Source organism: Podarcis cretensis, assembly GCF_951804945.1.
Source record: "Podarcis cretensis genome assembly, chromosome: 8".
NCBI classification, from domain to species: Eukaryota; Metazoa; Chordata; class Lepidosauria; order Squamata; family Lacertidae; genus Podarcis; species Podarcis cretensis.
In genome coordinates this window covers 6,518,413-6,537,542 of record NC_137177.1, presented here as the reverse complement: position 1 = coordinate 6,537,542, position 19,130 = coordinate 6,518,413, and the positions used below count along the sequence as shown (strand labels likewise).

The 19,130-nt window shown below is 45.7% G+C and overlaps 1 protein-coding gene across 1 annotated transcript in view; it reads right to left on the bottom strand.

The window, feature by feature from the left end:
* RYR1 (ryanodine receptor 1) overlaps positions 1-19,130 on the bottom strand; it is a 220,706-nt gene that overhangs the window by 65,452 nt on the left and 136,124 nt on the right. Inside the window, exons 58-70 of the mRNA XM_079989357.1 lie at positions 15,779-15,894; positions 14,758-14,825; positions 12,826-12,947; positions 11,600-11,649; positions 11,252-11,312; positions 7,806-8,044; positions 6,591-6,672; positions 5,254-5,384; positions 4,014-4,328; positions 3,283-3,523; positions 1,411-1,498; positions 1,207-1,299; positions 29-43 (exon numbers count right to left, since the gene is read on the bottom strand). Of these exons, the coding sequence (XP_079845483.1) occupies positions 29-43; positions 1,207-1,299; positions 1,411-1,498; positions 3,283-3,523; positions 4,014-4,328; positions 5,254-5,384; positions 6,591-6,672; positions 7,806-8,044; positions 11,252-11,312; positions 11,600-11,649; positions 12,826-12,947; positions 14,758-14,825; positions 15,779-15,894 (1,621 nt within the window). The remainder of the gene's footprint in view (positions 1-28; positions 44-1,206; positions 1,300-1,410; positions 1,499-3,282; positions 3,524-4,013; positions 4,329-5,253; positions 5,385-6,590; positions 6,673-7,805; positions 8,045-11,251; positions 11,313-11,599; positions 11,650-12,825; positions 12,948-14,757; positions 14,826-15,778; positions 15,895-19,130) is intronic.

Below are 19,130 nucleotides of genomic sequence, written 5' to 3'. Positions count from 1 at the left end.
GTGGCGCAACATCCGTTATTTCGCTAACCTGGCCTTCTCCAGACTAAACTCAACACAGGTGAGGGGAGAAGAGGGAGACAAGACAGAAGAGGAGAAAGAGAAGGTTAGACGGAGTGGCAAACTCCCCTCCCTCTCACACAAACACCCGGCAAAGAATTCAGGGAAGGTCCAAGAAGGTGCAAAGCTGTCCACCGGCATCTTTCTTCTCCCCACTGCCCTGCCCAAACTGAGCAATCCGAAGAGCGAGAAAGCTGCTGCATACAGGAAGAGGCCCAGGCCTGAGCCTTGGGCAGAATTTGGCTGGCATGGAATCTTCCCGCTCTTTTGTGTTTTTGTTTTCCAAAAGAAGAGAACCAGGTTTCTAGTCCTCCCTGTTCCCAAGAGGAAGGAAAGCAAGCAGGCAGGTCTGCTGAGGGATCCTTGAGCAGGACATCCATATGGTTAAGTGGAGGGGCTCTCTGATGCCCCCCCCAAACCGTGATGCCCTTTGTCAACCCATGGTGTCCTCCCTCCCCGCTTTACCCCAGCCTAACCCGCCCTCCTAGATCTCCAACACAAAAGCTGCTTCTTGGGCCCAGGCTTCCTGCATGCTGAAAAAAGAACTGAATTGTGCAAGCGTGGGGTGGGCGAGGAAGCACACGAGTGATGGTTCAAAGAGCAGGTGGCAGCCAAGTTTCAAAGGTGGGGTGGCAGGTTGTGGGGCAGCTGGAGATGGGGTGGTGATGGCGATGGGATGCATTTGGCTGAGGTGGGGGGTGGTCCACTTCAAGCCCACAAAGGAAAAGAAAAGACAGTTTTAATAATGTTGTTCAACTATTACCACCATTGCTTATTAAATTTGTATACTGCCCTTCATCCGAAGATCACAACATAAAAATCATTTGCACAGGTCTTTTTTGTCCTATCAGATTATCCCAGTAATCCACACAACAGCCCTGCAAGGCTGGCAGGAATGATTACTGGCATGTTTGGGGGAGGTGGGACCGCGACTGAGCAATAATCTCATGGCTGTGTTGGGGACTTCCTGTTCCACAAGAAGTCAACCCTTGTTGACTGCACTAGGGCAGCCAATCAGGGACTTCTGGTCGAAACAGAACCCAGAGGTTGTCGCTTCAAAGGTTCATCTAGGCTCCCCTTTCGGGGGTGATAGACCCCCCCACCCCTGGTGGCAAGCACCCCTCTTTCACACCCCAGCCCTCCTCTCACCTTGGACATTTTGCTCTTGCTGTCGGCTGTCAGGAAGGACATGTTGTTGATTTCGTTCTGCACTACAAAGTTCTGCTCTTCCCGTTTGAAGTTCTGGGGCATGGGAGGGAAGAACAGATGAGCCACATTTTGTGGGAGATGCTCTCACGCGTCTCCATCAGCACCCACGCAACCACCACCCCCTCTGCCGAAAAGGCAACTCACGTGTGACTTGGACCAGTAAATGAACACTTCCCCGACCATCCGGAAGAGCTCCTCGGCATCCGAGTTCGGTTCCGTCAACCAGTTGGCCCTGCAGATTAAAAAAGAACGGTCAGTAGATACCACCTTCCCACTTCCATAGCTAATGGGGTGTGTTCAGGGTACATTATAAACAACACACAACACAACTGATTTAAGGTATGGTATTAGATTATGTCCCCCCTTTTATCCCATCTCTGTAATTGGACAATGCAAGTCGTCACTGGATGGTGCAGTTATCTAGAGATAAACATTTGGAAGGGAAACGTAGCAAATCGTCACAACTTTCTGGGTATTTGGCGGTTAGGCAGTGGTATTGTTCTGTAGATGGAAGAGGGGAGGTAGCGCCATCACCTGCCCCGCATATTGAAGGGTTGTCTGTTAAAGGATTCTGGGGTGTGTGGCTCTGTCCAAAGCCTAGGGAGTTTAGGGCCTAAGGCACGCCCCCTATTGGTGACTCTGGGGGTGTGTTCCTAGTTGATGTGCATCAGCAGGACTCCCCCTACTGGTGGTTAACCCTTCCCGGACTTCAAGCAGACGGGCTGTTGTCGGATATAGTCACTTAGGACCAATGCCTAAGCCAATACCACTCATCACCTGTAACCAATCAAGTTGTGGCCTTTTTAAGCCCATTAACCTTAATAATTGTGTCATGTGTCATTATTTCTGACTTGGGGGGGGGGGTCGGGAACTCGCCACGCAAGTCTGCCTGCAGCTTGCGAGTGTGGTATCTGAAAGAGGGACTCAGGCAGAAACACCAGGCACCTTACTCCTTGCACCGCTGGAGCGCTTCTCAGACAGACCGAGACATTATTAGCTCAATCTCTGCCGTGCTGCAGTGCCACCCCCTGTGGTGGCCAGAGCTGGAACTCTGTGATTGGAGGAACCATCAGGAGCCTCGCCAACTCGCTTGCTCCAAGCTGTGCTGTTTAGTCTGAGTAACTGTGATATGGAGCAGCAGCAGAGGCTGCTTGCCCTGGAGCCCATCTTTGACTGTGTTCCTGCCTCTGAACTCGTGGTTCTCATCTACCCAACCCTACCTGACCGTTGGTGTGACAATTGATGACCTCCTTCTACCGTCCACAATAGAAAGCATCCTCTCATATTGTATCACAGTGTGGTACGTTGGCTTGACAGCCACGGACAGAAAGTCTTTACAGAGGGTGGTGAATACAGCCCATGATATCATGGGCTGTCCCCTGAGCCCGCTAGATGACATCGCAAGGGACCATTGCCTTAGGAGAGTGAGAAAAATTCTCAGGGACGATTCACACCCGGCCAGCACCTCTTTAATCTTCTACCCTCGGGCAGGAGATATAGAAGTATAATCAGTCGTACCAACAGGCTAAAAAAACAGTTTCTATCTGTGGGCTGTTAGGCTGCTGAATGGAAAATAATATAGTGCAACTGACTTTCAGGGTTGGTGTGTTGTACGACAAGCACACAGAGTGAAATGAGATTGAGTGTTTGTGGGGGGGGGAGGGAGGCTCGGTTAATTTAATTGTACACAGGTTGTACATTGACAATAAAGGTATTATTATTATTATTATTATTATTATTATTATTATTATTATTATTATTTAACCTAGCAGAATTTATGTGAGGACTAGACTGATGTTCAAACAATGCAGCAGTAAAGTTCAAGGACCCAGGGATGTGTGGAGCAGGGTGGTGAGGGGTAAAGGCCGGGAAGAGGGAGTGTGGCCTGGGGAGAGGACCAGAGAGTGAGAGAGAGACCTGGAGGCCGCATTTGGCCCCTAGGCCTAAGGTTCCCCACCTCTGTTGTAAACCTGTGTTGCATGCAAGCGTTAACACCCTGTGCAAAATCCGAAGTACCTGCTGTTGTCAACATAGCGGATGAGCAGGGGGTATAGGGCGTAGAGATCGCGGCAGAGCACAGAGAACTCGTCCCTGATCAGCAGCTCGGCGTCCTCCGACTCGGTCTTTGCCTCCAGCCGCAGCTGGTCCTCCTCGGCCACCACTTTCCCAGAGCGCTTCTTCAGCTTCTCCATGGTTGGAATGAAATGGGAGCGGAGCAGTTCCGGCTTGGCTTTGCTGACGATGGGCTGAGCGAAGACTACGTGGGGAAGAATTAAGAAGATGGGGCTTGGGATGAGAAAAAGTGCCTCAAATCCCACATAAATGGCCTCAGTCCAGTATATCTGAAGGAGCGTCTCCACCCCCATCGTTCTACCCAGACACTGAGGTCCAGCACTGAGGGCCTTCTGGTGGTTCCCTCACTGCGAGAAGCTAAGTTACAGGGAACTAGGCAGAGGGCCTTCTTGGTAGTGGCACCCACCCTGGGGAACGCCCTCCCACCAGATGTCAAAGAGAACAACAACTACCAGACTTTTAGAAGACATCTGAAGGCAGCCCTGTTTAGGGAAGCTTTTAATGTTTGATGTATTACAGTATTTTAATATTTTTTTGGAAGCTGTCCAGAGTGGCTGGGGAAGCCCAGCCAGATGGGTGGGGTATAAATAATAAAATTATTATTATTATTATTATTATTATTATTATTATTATTATTATTATTCACATCCTCCTTGTTCTCTGACCCTCCGTACCTGCCAACCGCTTCATCCAGGAAGCTTCGTCGATGCCCAGGTTGTTGACGATGATCTTCAGGATGTTGCCCAGCAGGGTGTTGAGTTGGTCGGAGGTCACATCCGTGCACCAGGGCCCCTGGGGGTTGGTTTCAGGGCCCCGCTCCCACCAGCGGGGCAAGTAGTTGCAGAGCATCGGCAGGGTGACCTCGATCACATGGGGCATCTCGGTGTAGCGGGCCCCTGACTCTGCCAGCCCGCTGATGTCCTTCATCAGCTTGTCCAGGACAGGAATGTCTGGGCACATTTCCTCCACGCGGTTTGGAAGTCCTAGGACTGGGGGTGCAAAGGGGAGGGCATGAAACCCCTGGATTGGGAACAGAGGAGGTGCAAAACGACCTACACATTCAAGGAAAGCTTTTAATGTTTAATAGACTATTGCATTTTAATATTCTGTTGGAAGCCACCCAGAGTGGCTGGGCAAACCGAAATGATATACAACGAATTGAAGAAAATGTTCCATTTAACATTTGTTAAAAAACCTGAAGCTTTTTTATTAGGGATTGTAGGGAAAGATCTGCCCAAAAAGCTGAAAAACATCTTCATGTATGCGACAAGGGCTGCGAGAGTTCTGGTAGCACAAGGATGGAAGACTGAAGAAACCCCAACCAAAGAATCATGGCAAGAAAAATTGATAGACTATGCAGAACTGGCAAAACTGACACACAAGCTACGGGACAAGGATAACTGTGACTTTAAAGAAAAAGGGGAACCCTTTACAAAGTATTTGAAGATACAACAAAGCGAACTGGACTCCTTGGCTGGTTTTGAATAAACGTTCACAAACTTTTTTTGATAATAATCAGCTAAATAGTTTGAGGATTTATACAACTGTGTAACATGCAGAAAGCAGCATTTTTAGAGAAATCAAAGACTGGAACTGAGGGAAGTCGGGGGGTGGGTTCTGTGGGGGGAGGGAGGAAAAATGGGGGGGGGGAAATAAGGATGATATGTTTCTGGATAATATGTTTTGTTTTAATTTTGAATAAAAGTTATTTAAAAAACAACAAATAAGGATGATATGTTTCTGGATAATATGTTCTGTTTTAATTTTGAATAAAAGTTATTTAAAAAACAACAACAGAGTGGCTGGGGAAACCCAGCCAGATGGGCAGGATATAAATAATAAATTATTATTATTATTATTATTATTATTATTATTATTATTATTATTGAAAGGCAGGTGGAAAGAGGCACTCACTTGCTCGCTCCCTGGGTGATTTGGTTGTGTAAACGGAGAAGGGGTTGTATTCGTTGAGATGAGGCTCCAGGAAGGCCACGGGCATTGCTGCTGCCAGCCGGGCCAAGCATTCACCAAGTTGCGGACGCTGCCTGCAGAGTTGGAGGAGACAGACAAGGAGAAGTGTGAGGCACTGAAAGCGAAAGGTGCTCTGCCTAACAATTTAACTTGGAAGGTACTGGTTCAATAAAGCTCAAAAGGAAGGTTTGGACAATTAATGATTGGGAGTTGCTGCACCATTAAACTTCAGATAACAGACTTGGACAGCATCCCAGATTGGAATGGAGTCGTCAGAGGAAGTTGTGCTGATAAAAAGGCAGTTGGAAAAATATGTATTAATAAAGCTGTGTGAAAGTATATGATGTTTGACATGATTGAGAATCGTGGACTTAGGGACGGAGAATTATAAAGCATCAAAATCGAGATGTGGAAAATATGGAAACAACGAGTAGAGGCAGGACTGAGATGTGGAGATACCGTATTTTTCGCGCTATAGGACGCACTTTCCCCCCTCCAAAAACTAAGGGGAAATGTGTGTGCGTCCTATGGAGCGAATGCAGGCTCCTTGGCTTCAGCGATAGCAACACGAAGCCTCCGAAGCACAGAGGGAGAGCTCCCTCTGCGCTCTGGAGGCTTCGCGTTGCATTCGCTGAAGCCTGGAGAGCGAGAGGGTTTGGTGCGCACCGACCCCTCTCGCTCTGGAGGCTTCAGGGATAGCTGCCTGAAGCCTCCAAAACACACCGGGAGTTCCACTGTGCTCCGGAGGCTTCGGGTTCCTTTTGCTGAAGCCGAGAGAGCTTAGCGCCCCTTCAGCTAAGCAGGAGGAGAAATGGAAGGGGCTCCGTTTCTCCTGCTGCTCGCGTGGAGCAGACAGGGGGAGAATTTTTTTTCTTGTTCTCCCCCTCTAAAACAAGGTGCATCCTATAGAGCGAAAAATACGGTAAGCTTCAGAGATCCAGACCCTCTGAAAAATTAATAATTATAATTTGGACTATAATTTGATCTTTTTTATTTTAGTTTTTATTTATGATTGGATATATTAATTGGATGTTTTTTACTGGAAAATCAATAAAAAGGATTTTAAAAAAGAAAGAAAAGAAAGCAAACGGTGCTCTTTGTTTCCATTGCAAACCCCTGCTCATCCCACAATGGGTGATTTGGGTTCTGAATTATGCTCCACACCCTGATTGTGTGAACTTTGGTGATGGGCTCTACCTCCTCTGGGCATAAGTGGCGCCCCCCCTCCCCCAGTTGCGCACAGACCCCTTGCTCCAAGATTCTCGTGACAATGCACTCACCTCTCCACATAAGGGTTTTTGGTAGTGCCCAAGGAATAGATGCTGCATAGAGTTCGGTAGCAGGACACCTGCACGTCATCCACTGTGGGGACACACAGAAAAATGGGTGTTGGTTTCAGGACCAGATTCATACAGCGTCTCCTTCTTATAGTTCTCTGTTGTCAGAGATACAAAGCTCTTGTTTCCCCAACATCATTACCTCGGATGTATCCTGGGGTTCGGCCAAGACCACCAGGCCCCTCACCACCGCCTCTGCTACACCCCCAAAAAACTGGGTGGAGGGAAGTCAATGTTTTTATGTATTTTTTGGTGTGTTCTCCCCCCCCCCCGTTTGTGTAATTTGTTCTTTTTCTTTTTTTGCTTGTGATATTGTTTGGTTTTTGTTACTGCAATTCAATAAAGTGTTTATTTTTTTAAAAAAACAACTAGGCTCCATTTACACTAGCGATGGCCAAATCTGTCCTTTTCAATTTCTCAGTTTTCGATGAAGCACATTTCCACAACAGTTTGCAACCATTGTTATTTCCCCAAGTCTTTATTAGTGCTGGTTTCTCCTAATATATGCAGTTTTCTGTGCCGTTCGGCTTCGTGTATTCTTTGTTTTTAAACTTCTCCACTAATAAAATGCTTCTTCTTCGTTTGTATGTTATTTTCACCGATACATGGATCTTTGTGCTTGCTTTCCCCTCATATACGTATTTGGGCACACAATAATTGGTTGGGAAGCCGCTTCACAAAATTCGAAGCAGTGCAAATTTCAAAGGATAGCCACGTTTCGGTTTCGTGTACAGTGGTACCTCGGGTTAAGTACTTAATTCATTCTGGAGGTCCGTTCTTAACCTGAAGCACCACTTTAGCTAATGGGGCCTCTGGCTGCCGCTGCACTGCCGGAGCACGATTTCTGTTTTCATCCTGAAGCAAAGCACTATTTCTGGGTTAGCGGAGTCTGTAACCTGAAGCGTATGTAACCCGAGGTACAACTGTATTGTTTTGAGGAGCGCAAAACAGCTAGGTTTCCATTAAAATGCAGAGCGGACCAAATTTCTTCCTCACCCCTAATTCACTATCCTTGCCCTGGTGCGATCAGTGTAGCCTACGCAGCTCATTCAAGACCTGGTCGCATTGCTAACAGCAGCCAACCTATTCAGGCCTTTCCATGACTCAAAGCCCAGCTCCACCCACTCATCCCCCCTGCTGCCTCAAACGTTTGCTCACAGATGACATCATCCCCAAACTGGTGCTGGGCGATGTGCTCAAAGATGGAGGTCAGCACCGGCAGCAGGACCACGGTGGTGTAGGTGATGTTCTGGCCCACGCCCTTGACCTGGGTGCGGGACTGCGACACTTTGCCCAGCTTGAGGTTCTCCACCATCTTCTCAATGTCGTCCGAGGCCCCTTCAAAGAAAGAGCGCAGGCCGGCCTTCACGATCTCAGGCCCTGATTTCATCACCGTCCTGCAGGGAGGAGGTGCCGGGATCAGATTTGCACAGGGTTACGAGAGAGGAGGCCCTACATACTGCCTCATTAGAGTGGCAACATTTAATTGGGTTTATTATTCAATAAGGTAAAAGGTAAACGGAGCCCTGACCATTAGGTCCAGTCGTGGCCGACTCTGGGGTCTCACTTTATTGGCCAAGGGAGCCGGCGTACGGCTTCCGGGTCATGTGGCCAGCATGACTAAGCCGCTTCTGGCGAACCAGAGCAGTGCACGGAAACACCGTTTACCTTCCTGCTGGAGCGGTACCTATTTATCTACTTGGACTTTGACGTGCTTTCGAACTGCTAGGTTGGCAGGAGCAGGGACTGAGCAACGGGAGCTCACCCCGTCGTGGGGATTCGAACCGCCAACCTTCTGATCGGCAAGTCCTAGGCTCTGTGGTTTAACACACAGCGCCTCCCATTTATTCTTCAATAATAATATGATAAATAAATAACAAAACAAAAAAGCCCACACAAATGTGTCCCCAACTATAACCAGGCAGTGTAGTAAACACTTCCCAGCTCCCAGACAATCGCAGGAAGAAGCAGTGGCGTAGCGTGGGGGGTGCAGGGGGGGCCGGCCGCACCGGGCGCAACATCTAGGGGTTAGGGTTAGGGGGTGCAAATCCACGGGTTAGGGGGCGCAAATCCATGGGTTAGGGGGCGCAAATTACTTGCCTTGCCCCGAGTGCTGACAACCCACGCTACGCCACTGGGAAGAAGCACTTGAAGTTACCGGCACACAAAAATGTGTAGTTAGATCGTACGTTAAAAGAATCATTTGCTCCTCCACCCAGTACGTCCTCCCAGAGATGGCCATGTTCCCTGGGTGGCCTGCATGATGCTCTCTTTGTGTGACATATGTATCAAAGCAAGGCCAAACATCAATAAAGCCATCCGTCTCTGTCCTCACATTTGCCCGGTCAGTTTATCCATCAACACTGTTTGCCGCACTTATTACTTTTTACATTTATTATCATTATAGTTCATCCTGCCTTCCCTCTCAAAGAAGCCCAGGGCAGCAAACACATCCACTACAAGCAATTTTTAAAAGCATTCTAAAAAACAACAACACTCAAAACATTCTAAAAATAGGTATAGTTAAAAACATCTAAAGCAGCTGCAGTTTAAAAAAAATATTTTTATATATATAAAAAAACTTTATGATTATGTTCCTATGTTACATAAGAAACATAACCAATCAAACATTTAACAGGAGAGGATAGAATATAACAAAATATGGACCGTAAACAACTGAACATAATTGGAAACAAAAATAACAAGAGGCATCTATGTGCAAACTCTGCAGAAAACATTTTTGGTGAATGCAGATACACAGTATTTAAATTCATTCATTCACACAAAACAGAGAGGGGAGGCAATCTTTTGTGAGCCCTACATCTTTATAGGTCTTCTCCGCAGGTGTGCACATGTGAGGGATTATTACTCACCTGGTTTATATAATGAAGCAAGAGAAAGATTTTTAGGACCTATAATGACAAGGTCCCCTGGCCAGAACCCCTCTGACATGATTTTGTATCTCCTTGCAGACACAGATAAGTATGTGACCTGGCGTGTAGCACTCCTTGCAACTGCTGCTAGGAACATTAGAGCAAATTACCGTATTTTTTTGCTCTATAAGACTCACTTTTTCCCTCCCAAAAAGTAAGGGGAAATGTGTGTGCGTCTTATGGAGCGAATGCAGGCTGCACAGCTATCCCAGAAGCCAGAACAGCAAGAGGGATTTCTGCTTTCACTGCACAGCGATCCCTCTTGCTGTTCTGGCTTCTGAGATTCAGAATATTATTTTTTCTTGTTTTCCTCCTCCAAAAACTAGGTGCGTCTTGTGGTCTGGTGCGTCTTATAGAGCGAAAAATACGGCATATAGCAAGGTAGCCACCAACTGTAAAGGAGATGAATTTATTTGACCCTATCTACATCAAGCTATATTCTATCTTTATCACCAAACTCTGAATATAATTGCACATTGTATTAATTAACTAATTAACATTATTTTTTAATATATTAGTGGCCATGTGATAATTTTAGCTTATAAATTTTATTGTTTAATGTCTTAACTTGTATATTAAGGTACTTTTATAGCTCTGTTTAGAGTTGGTAACGTCTTGATCATATAAATGTTTTAAGTTTTTTTTTGTATCAATCCAGTATATTTTCTTTTAATTGTTGAATGATTCTGTGTACATTGCGGCAGCCTTTGGCTATGTGCAGTAAAACTGACTGACTGTGATGGACTACATGGAATTGGCGGAAATGACTGGCAGAATCTGAGACCAGGGAAGAAGACTGGAAAAAGTTTAAAGACTATTTACGGAAATACTGTAAAATTAATGAATGCTAGGAAAATGTTAGGGACGCAGGTGGCGCTGTGGGTTAAAGCCTCAGTGCCTAGGACTTGCCGATCGAAAGGTCGGCGGTTCGAATCCCTGCGGCGGGGTGCGCTCCCGCTGCTCGGTCCCAGCGCCTGCCAACCTAGCAGTTCGAAAGCACCTCCGGGTGCAAGTAGATAAATAGGGACCGCTTACCAGCGGGAAGGTAAACGGCGTTTCCGTGTGCGGCTCTGGCTCGCCAGAGCAGCGATGTCACGCTGGCCACGTGACCCGGAAGTGTCTCCGGACAGTGCTGGCCCCTGGCCTCTTAAGTGAGATGGGCGCACAACCCCAGAGTCTGTCAAGACTGGCCCGTACGGACAGGGGTACCTTTACCTTTACCTTTACCTTTAGGAAAATGTTGGAATGAAGTTATATGGCTTTAGTAGAAATGTTATAAGGAATTAAGGATAAATAGATTAATAGAGTATTAAAGGAAAAATAAGGTTAGAATGTGTTAAGATAATTATAGGATTAAAAATAGAGGAAGATGGGAAGGAATTGCTGAAAAAATTAATAGAAGTGGAATACAAAAAGGGAGGTGTGAGGAGGTCGCGGAAATAAGTGAATGAAAGATAAGATATTGAAATTATTTGATGTGTTTTAAATTGTGTTTGTTTTGTTTTGTTAGTTTAATGTTAGTGTTTTGTTAGTGTAATGTAGTGTTTTTTGTATTGTATTGTATTGTATTGTATGGTTTTTCTTTTTTGTAGTGTTTAAATTGTTGGAAAAGGTAATAAATATGTATTTTTATTTTTTTAAATAAAACTGAATGACTGACTGACTACTCACCTGGCATCCAAAGACCGGGCAAGGATGTGCAGGCAGTTAACCACAGCAGCAGCGTCCGTCCCTGGATGGAAACAGAAGACCCAGATTTAGGGCCTGGGTTCAGGAAAATGGACTAGATGCAACAGGCTAGAGAAATAAAGGTGGTGGGAGAAACAGAAGGACGGCAGCTTTGTTCATGGCTGAGGTAGCACAGGGTGAGGGAAGTCAGGGTACAGGAGGGAGAGCAGACTCATGGCTGCAAAAAAAAACACCCCACTGAGCCGACAAGAGGGAGGAGAAATAAAGAGGAGAGGAGGCTGAGACCTCCTGCCCACCCCAAGACAGGAGCAGAGGAAGGATGAAGCTTACCGAAGAGAGAGACTCGGTGCCTGACTAGGGCTGCCAGTTTGCAGAAAAGGCTGAAAGGCGGAAAAGAGAGAGGTAGAAGGAGAGAATGAAAGAGATTGTTGGAAAGAAGAGTGCACATCGATGGGGAAGAGGGGAGGGCGGACTCGGAGCCTCGGTGAGGCAGCTTGGAGAGGACGGTGTACGTGCCTCTACCTTCCTACATTCATGCACATAAAACCTATATGCCCGGCTAGCAGAAGAATGCAAGAGGCAGAATTCAGAGCTAAGGATCTGTTCACAAAACCATTTGGTTGCAGATTGCAAAGAGTTGGTTTCCCCTGGGAAAGTGACGGAGCAAATGGAAAACCGCTTCCTAGGCATGGGACAAGTGCAGACGAGGTCTCCGAGTTCCTTCACACACAACCTTTCCCCCCAAAACAGGTGTTTCCAAGTCTCAAGAAAAAATGTGCACAAAGACATGTGGCCTGAAACTAATTTTGGGAGAGAAGGGCTTAGGAGTTTTCAAGCAGAGACATTTGATTTGTAAAAAATGTGACTTCATATCCTCTCTGCTTGATGGTTCCTCTCCCTTTCCCTCAACAAAATTCCCAGTCATGGATGCCGTTGGATCCAGGCTGTTCAGAGGGTTAACGGGTAAATACAGTGTTCAAATTTAGAAATTCTATTTGTAAATTATTATTGCCTTATAGTTAATACACAAGGCTTCATCTCTCCTCAAAAAAAGAAAAACCCCTCCAAAGTGTTATATTTCAAAGCTGAACTCTGCAAAATTTGAAATTTAAAAAGGAGTCCAATTCTGGCAAACTTTGCATTTGCAAAAGTTTCATCTCAGCTCTAACAAGAGCCAGTTTTCACACATTACTGGCTAGCAAACCTTGGTTTGAACGTCTTCTCACAGCGAACCACTGCATATCTGTATAACAAGCATATTTGCAAACACAAGTTTGTCCCCACTTGTCGTTTGCACCTTGCGCTTCTTCAGGGACACACCTAAGACAACCAACTTGAAAGTGTAGCTCAGGCTTCCTCAACCTTAGCCCTCCAGATGTTTTGAGACTACAACTCCCATCGTCCCTGACCACGGGTCCTGCTAGCTAGGGATCAAGGGAGTTGTACACCAAAAACATCTGGAAGGCCAAGGTTGAGGAAGCCTGGTGTAACCCTTTGTGCACACTCACACAGGCAGACAAGCATCCAGTCTTTTCTGGTGTTTCCTAGGTACTCACCTTGTTATCATCTCCTTTTCCTTGTTGGAGGCATGGCCCCCGCTGCCTAGGACTTTGGCCGGTGTGGACAAGAAGTAGAGGCAGTGATTGGTGAAGTACTGGTTGATGAGGGGCAACAGGATCTGAAAGGGGAGAATAATTATTAAATAAGATGATGTGCAGGTTTGTGATATATTTTGGGCCAGGTGTAAACTCAAGAACGCCTGCTAGGACAAAGAGGCAGTCACCTCTCTCCATCCCACAGGTTTGGGTAGTGGTGGTTGGAATTACCCCCGGAACAGCACAGGGCAGAGGGAGAGAGGGGAATCGTTCCATCGGGCAAGCAGAAAACCTTCTGCTAATGAAACCAGCTCCTTAGCATTATGTCGGATTCATCCCCATGTACAGTGGTACCTTGGGTTAAGAACTTAATTTGTTCCGGAGGTCCGTTCTTAACCTGAAACTGTTCTTAACCTGAAGCACCACTTTAGCTAATGGGGCCTCCTCCTGCTGCTGCTGCTGCGCCGCCGGAGCACGATTTCTGTTCTCATCCTGAAGCAAAGTTCTTAACCCGAGGTACTATTTCTGGGTTAGCGGAGTCTGTAACCTGAAGCTTATGTAACCTGAAGCGTATGTAACCCGAGGTACCACTGTACTTGCTGTACAAAGGTCATTCCGTTGTTGGTTTTTATGCCACGATATGAAGAGGGAAACGTCAAAAACGACGTAGTGAATAAATGTGGTTATTTATGTGATGTTTGCAGGTTTAAATTGAAACAATAGTGGACGCAATTTGTATTCGCTTTTGCGCTTTCCTTTCCTGACCTCTGGTGTGTGGCATGTAAAAACATATTGCAGTCAAATGCAACATTCCTACAACGCAGATGCTGGGGAATGCTTTGTATCACTCAGGAGAAAACTTGCTAGTTCCTCCTGAGCTGGGACAGATTTCGTTTGCATGTGACTGAATGAGGGTGTGGTCTGTTCTTGGACAGAGGAGCACATGGCCTCCATGTTCTGCTCTTCTTGTTCTCCATTTTGTGTTCCTAAGAGTTAGGAGAAGTGACTGCTGAGTCGCAGTCACTTGAGACTATTTCCCTTAGGGGATAATTCACATAGTTATATGTTGTTCTGTAAATTAAGTCTGCCCTCAGGGATCTTATTGTGAACTGGATGATTGTAAATAAACTAGTTTTATGCTAACTTTAATCAGCTGGTCGTGTCTATTCTTTTAGGAGGGATATAAAAAGGGATCATACCAGGAATCCTAAATAGTGAGGCTCAGATGAGCCTGCAACTAGCTAACCGCTGTGTAATTTAAGAGGGGGGTTGTTTAACAACTCTGCTAAGTTATAGAACTTGCTGATGCAAGTTAGGAAGGGTATCATAAAATAATACACCCTCTCCTGCCTCCCTAAACTTCCCCACAAAGGTTCTAGTTACAGGTAGGTAGCCATGTTGGTCTGCTGTAGTCGAAACAAAATAAAAAAATTCCTTCCAGTAGCACCTTAGAGACCAACTAAGTTTGTTATTAGTATGAGCTTTCGTGTGCATGCACTGAAGATGTGTGCATATACACGAAAGCTCATACTAATAACAAACTTAGTTGATCTCTAAGGTGCGACTGGAAGGAATTTTTTTATTTTATCCCCACAAAGGGTTATGGGCCCAGAACGCTTCCGCGGCGTAATTTAAAAGGGGGATTGTTTAACAACTCTGCTAAGCTATGGAACTTGCTGACGCAAGTTAGGAAGGATATCATAAAATAATATATCCTCTCCTGCTTCCCTAAACATCCCCACATGGCAAATGTGCAAATCACAAAAACTTCTGCTCCTGTTTTCAGTTCCGATGGAATTCACCAACATCGCTAAGTACAGCTGATGCTCTGTTTAGGGAGGGAAAACCTCCCCAGTCCCCAAGGGAAAGAGGAAGAGAGAAAGGTCAACTTACCTTGGCAAAGAACTTGATCTCTTGTTCATGAGGGGATTTCTCCACCCGGCCACTGCTTACCACGGCGTCTGAAGCAGGAAGAATCCCAGTGTGTGAGAAGCGGGAGGGATAAGGCACACTCACATGCAACAAATACACACACGTGTCCCTAACCCTGAGCAATTGAGAAAAGGAGCTGGCTTCCAGAAAGCTGACTTACTGAGCATTCGTCCTGCCTGGTTAGCACAAAGTTCGCAGGGTGGTTTGAGTTATTTATTTATTGAGTATTAATCATGATTCCTTTGCAGCAAGGTAAGGTGACATAGTGTCAAGCCAGTTACCCCCCTATTCCGGGGTGAGAGAGTGAGTTTGCTGCGCAAGGGCAACAGGTCAGTCCGAATTCGGTGGTATGGTGCTGAATCCCAGCCAAAAACAAGGACTGGTTGGATGCATTCCAAAACGGTTTTGCCTTAGCCCAGCGATCAGTAAAGGGTTCATCCAGACTTCATTCTGTGCCATGTTTCTAAGCGCAGGTCCAAGCGCTTTATGCTCTTTGATGCTGAGTTGAAGCAAATAGCAATCCGTAGAAGACCTGATTTGCCATTTGTTGCAATTCAGCATTAAAGAGTGTGGATTTTTCCCTGGGGAAAGCAGGGGAAGCACTTCGACATAGACCTTTGCCTAGAAAACACAGTGAGGATGAGCCCAAAGCTTCAAAACAGAACGCAATGCAGACTCACATTTCCCAACCGCATTTGACAAAGCGAATCCAGATGCCCTTACTCCTATACACTAACATGCTTTAACCACTGTCCCCTTCCCAGAACTGAGAACAGAACCCTGGAGTTCTGGCTCAACTGGCTTTGCTATACTAGTCTCCATTTCGATCCTAAGTGAGTTGAAATGGCTCATTCTAAAGGTCCCTTCTTCTCCACCCACAGGGTCCCTGGAGGTCTGGAGCGCTACAGGGGTCCGTGTGTAGCTCCTCACAGGTTCCGAAGGAAGCTACTGGGAAGGGGGGACATATTCACAGCTCCTTTACCCAGGTGGGCGACAAACTCCTGAGAAATGTCCATCCACTTCAGCAGCTGCTGCAGGAACCCATAGGCAAAGCGCTTCTCAATGGATGATGTGTCCAGTTCCATGTCCTTCAACCCCCTGCGAGAAATAAAGAGAATGCAGAGATATGCTGCCCCTGAAGAAAAGGAAGGAGGAGCTGTAATTTTGCAGATGTTAAAGGAGAGTTGTAATTGGTGGCCTGACATGGAGGCAACAAAGGAGAATAAAGACTTGATGTGGAAAGCCTGGCCTGAATTGGAGAGCCTAAAATTAAGAGATCTCCTCATGTGGAGATCTGAAGACCGAAGGATTACAAATTTGATTAAGGGGGAAGTTGGAGCTTTGGGGACACTTGGACTTGAAAGGAGTATGAAACAAGATTTGGAGTACCCCATAGGCTCTATTTTTAAGCATGGAGGGCTGGCCGGAAAAAATATGGATCCTGTTGGGCCGAAGCCTCTCCGAGATTTGGGGTTTAACATTAAGGACTATCAAAAAGGCCGGCAGAGAGGAACTGAAAGAGATTTAAGAGCCTCGGACGTGAGATCTCCAGGCTAAACAATATATTGAACTGATGAACACTTGTTGGGGACTGAAACCGGGAAAGGGGTGGGTGGAGTCTGGGAATCCAAAGGGTATATAACTATAACTTGCTTTGTTGTTATTTCGTTTTGCTATCTGTATGGAACTGGGGAAAGCTGTGGAAGGGAAATTTCGGTCGACTTTAGGGAAAATGTTTAAGAATGAGTAACAATGTATAAGTACCGATGTTTAAATTTGGATAAGTTAAAAGTGGCTTTTAAAATGGTTTAAATTAAATGAAAATAAGGTAATAAGGATTTGCTGAATTAATGATTCAAATTGGAATACAAGAAGGGGAGGTGAGAGGAGGTCTGAGAATCAAGTTAAATGAAAATAAGTAATTGAAAATTTGTTTTTCTTAATTGTTTTTTAAGCTTTGGATTTTTGTATTTCTGTTGTTTTTTTGTTTAAATTTGTTTTTGTGTGTTTTTTTGAAAATGCTAATAAATATTCATTAAAAAAAAAAGATAGTGAGACAGGTTTTTGCTGGTACCCTCGAGCAGCCTCTCTACACCTTGGGTCCCCAGATGTTGTCGGACTACTACTCCCATCATCTGCTGGCCCTTCTCATTTTTTATATATTGTAATGGTTATAAGGGGTTGCTCGTGCGTAAGTTACCGCCACTCCTGGCTAGGTAGCCTGGTTAAACCCGTCCTGGCTGGACAGCCCTTCACTCCGTGGCTGTTCAGTTGCTAGCAGAATCCGCCAGTGGGCGTTTTTTGAATCTCTTCCAGCAAAGAAGTTGTTTGACGCCAAGTCTCCTCCTACTCTCCCTGCGCGGAAGTCTTCTGCGCAGGGAGGGAGTGGGCAGCGGAGTGCCCGTGCTCTCCCCACTGGTTTCTGGCGAAGAGTCTTGGAGCCTCCTCTCCGAATCCCCCATCTGCCCCCCTTCTCCACTGGTGTTATGCTGATTTCCTTCCCCAGCCGATGAGCTCCCTCTCTCCCTGCTGGGCCCCTCTCCAGCATCGCTTGAGAGCCTTGCCTCCACCTCTGGCTCCGATGTCAGTTCCCTGACATATATATATAATTTTTCATTAGTTTTTTTTAACATATCATTTTCAACAGTAATTAAACATACTTTTACATCTTATTCAAACTTATCTCTGTCTTTTCCTACTTTGTAACACTTCGTATATTTCTCCTTACAAAACTTCTTGTAGTCCTACTAGCGTAATTTGTTGATTACAGTTGCTCTTCAAATAATTCATATACTTCTTCCAATCTTCTGTAAATCTCTGGTCCCGCAGGTTTCGAATCCTTCCTGTCATTTTGTCCAATTCTGCATAGTCCATTAATTTCGTCTGCCATTCTTCTTTCGTCAGAGTTTCTTCTTGTTTCCATTTCTGGGCTAACAATACTCTTGCCGCAGTTGTTGCATATAAAAACAATTTAACATCTTGCCTATTAATGTCCTGACCTATAATACCAAGTGAAAATGCTTCTGGTTTTTTTAACCAGAAGTGGCCCTTCTCACTACAGATGTGCTACAGATGATAGGAGTTGTAGCACAACAACATCTGGGGACCCTAGAGAAGCCAGGTTTTCAAAAGACGCAAAGCAGAATGTGTTTGTGTGTGTGTGTGCATATATTTCTGCTTTCTTTTTTTAAAAAATGTTGGCGTTATTAAAGTCTGTTCCGTCACTATTTTCTTAATGGATATTTTTGTTAGAAAAGATGGCGTCCAGTACGCTTCTGCTGCGCCGATGGACGTCCGTGCCGATAGAAAACGTAAGCTCCCTTAGCTCTCTTAGCATAGTCCTTAGCAGAGTTCAGCAGCGGGAGAAACTGTTGCCTTGTGTGTGGATAATAAATCAGACTGAATGCAGGCTTTTTGCTAATCTCCAACAGTCTTCTAATGAGTAGAAAAACATCATAACTCAGCCCGGCGAGAGAGCGGACATCCTTTCGCCTCTCAGCCAAAAACGAAAGAGAAGTCACACGCAAAGAAAGATTCCCGTATGTGAACATAACCACGCCTTAGAATGTGAGACGTCACACAGAACTGTTTAACCCTGTAAGTTCTGATTCTCCTCACAATTTTAGACCATTTATGTAAACTACTTAAGGGATTTTTAAAAAAAAATTTACAATGCAGCATATAAATTTTGCTAAATAAAATAAAGCAGATAATTGTTAGGGGTGCTGTGAAATCCTTCCTGACCCTCCTCCCCTATAATGAGTTGCAAAAAGGGACTGTCTGCGGTGAAATCCTAAACGGGTTAAACTGGCTTTATTATTGTTGTTATTTAATAATTTCAACCAGATCATACATTAGTAAGTATAGGGATTTTAATGTTACCACCAATACCTTGAACTTGACCCAGTAGCAGATTGGCAGCTAGCACAAATCCCACAGGCAGGGTGGTTATCCCTAGAGCAGGAGTCCCCAAACTTGGCCCTCCAGCTATTTTGGGACTACAACTCCCATCACCCCTAGCTAACAGGGCCAGTGGTAAGGGATAATACCCCGCCCATCTGGCTGGGTTTCCCCAGCCACTCTGGGCGGCTTCCAACAGAATATTAAAATATGGTAAAGCCTCAAACATTAAAAGCTTCCCTAAACATGGCTGCCTTCAGATGTCATCTAAAAGTTTGGTAGTTATTTTTCTCTTTGACATCTGGCGGGAGGGCTTTCCACAGGGCAGGTGCCACCACCGAGAAGGCCCTCTGCCTGGTTCCCTGTAACTTGGCTTCTCGCAGCGAGGGAACCGCCAGAAGGCCCTTGGCGCTGGACCTCAGTGTCCGGGTAGA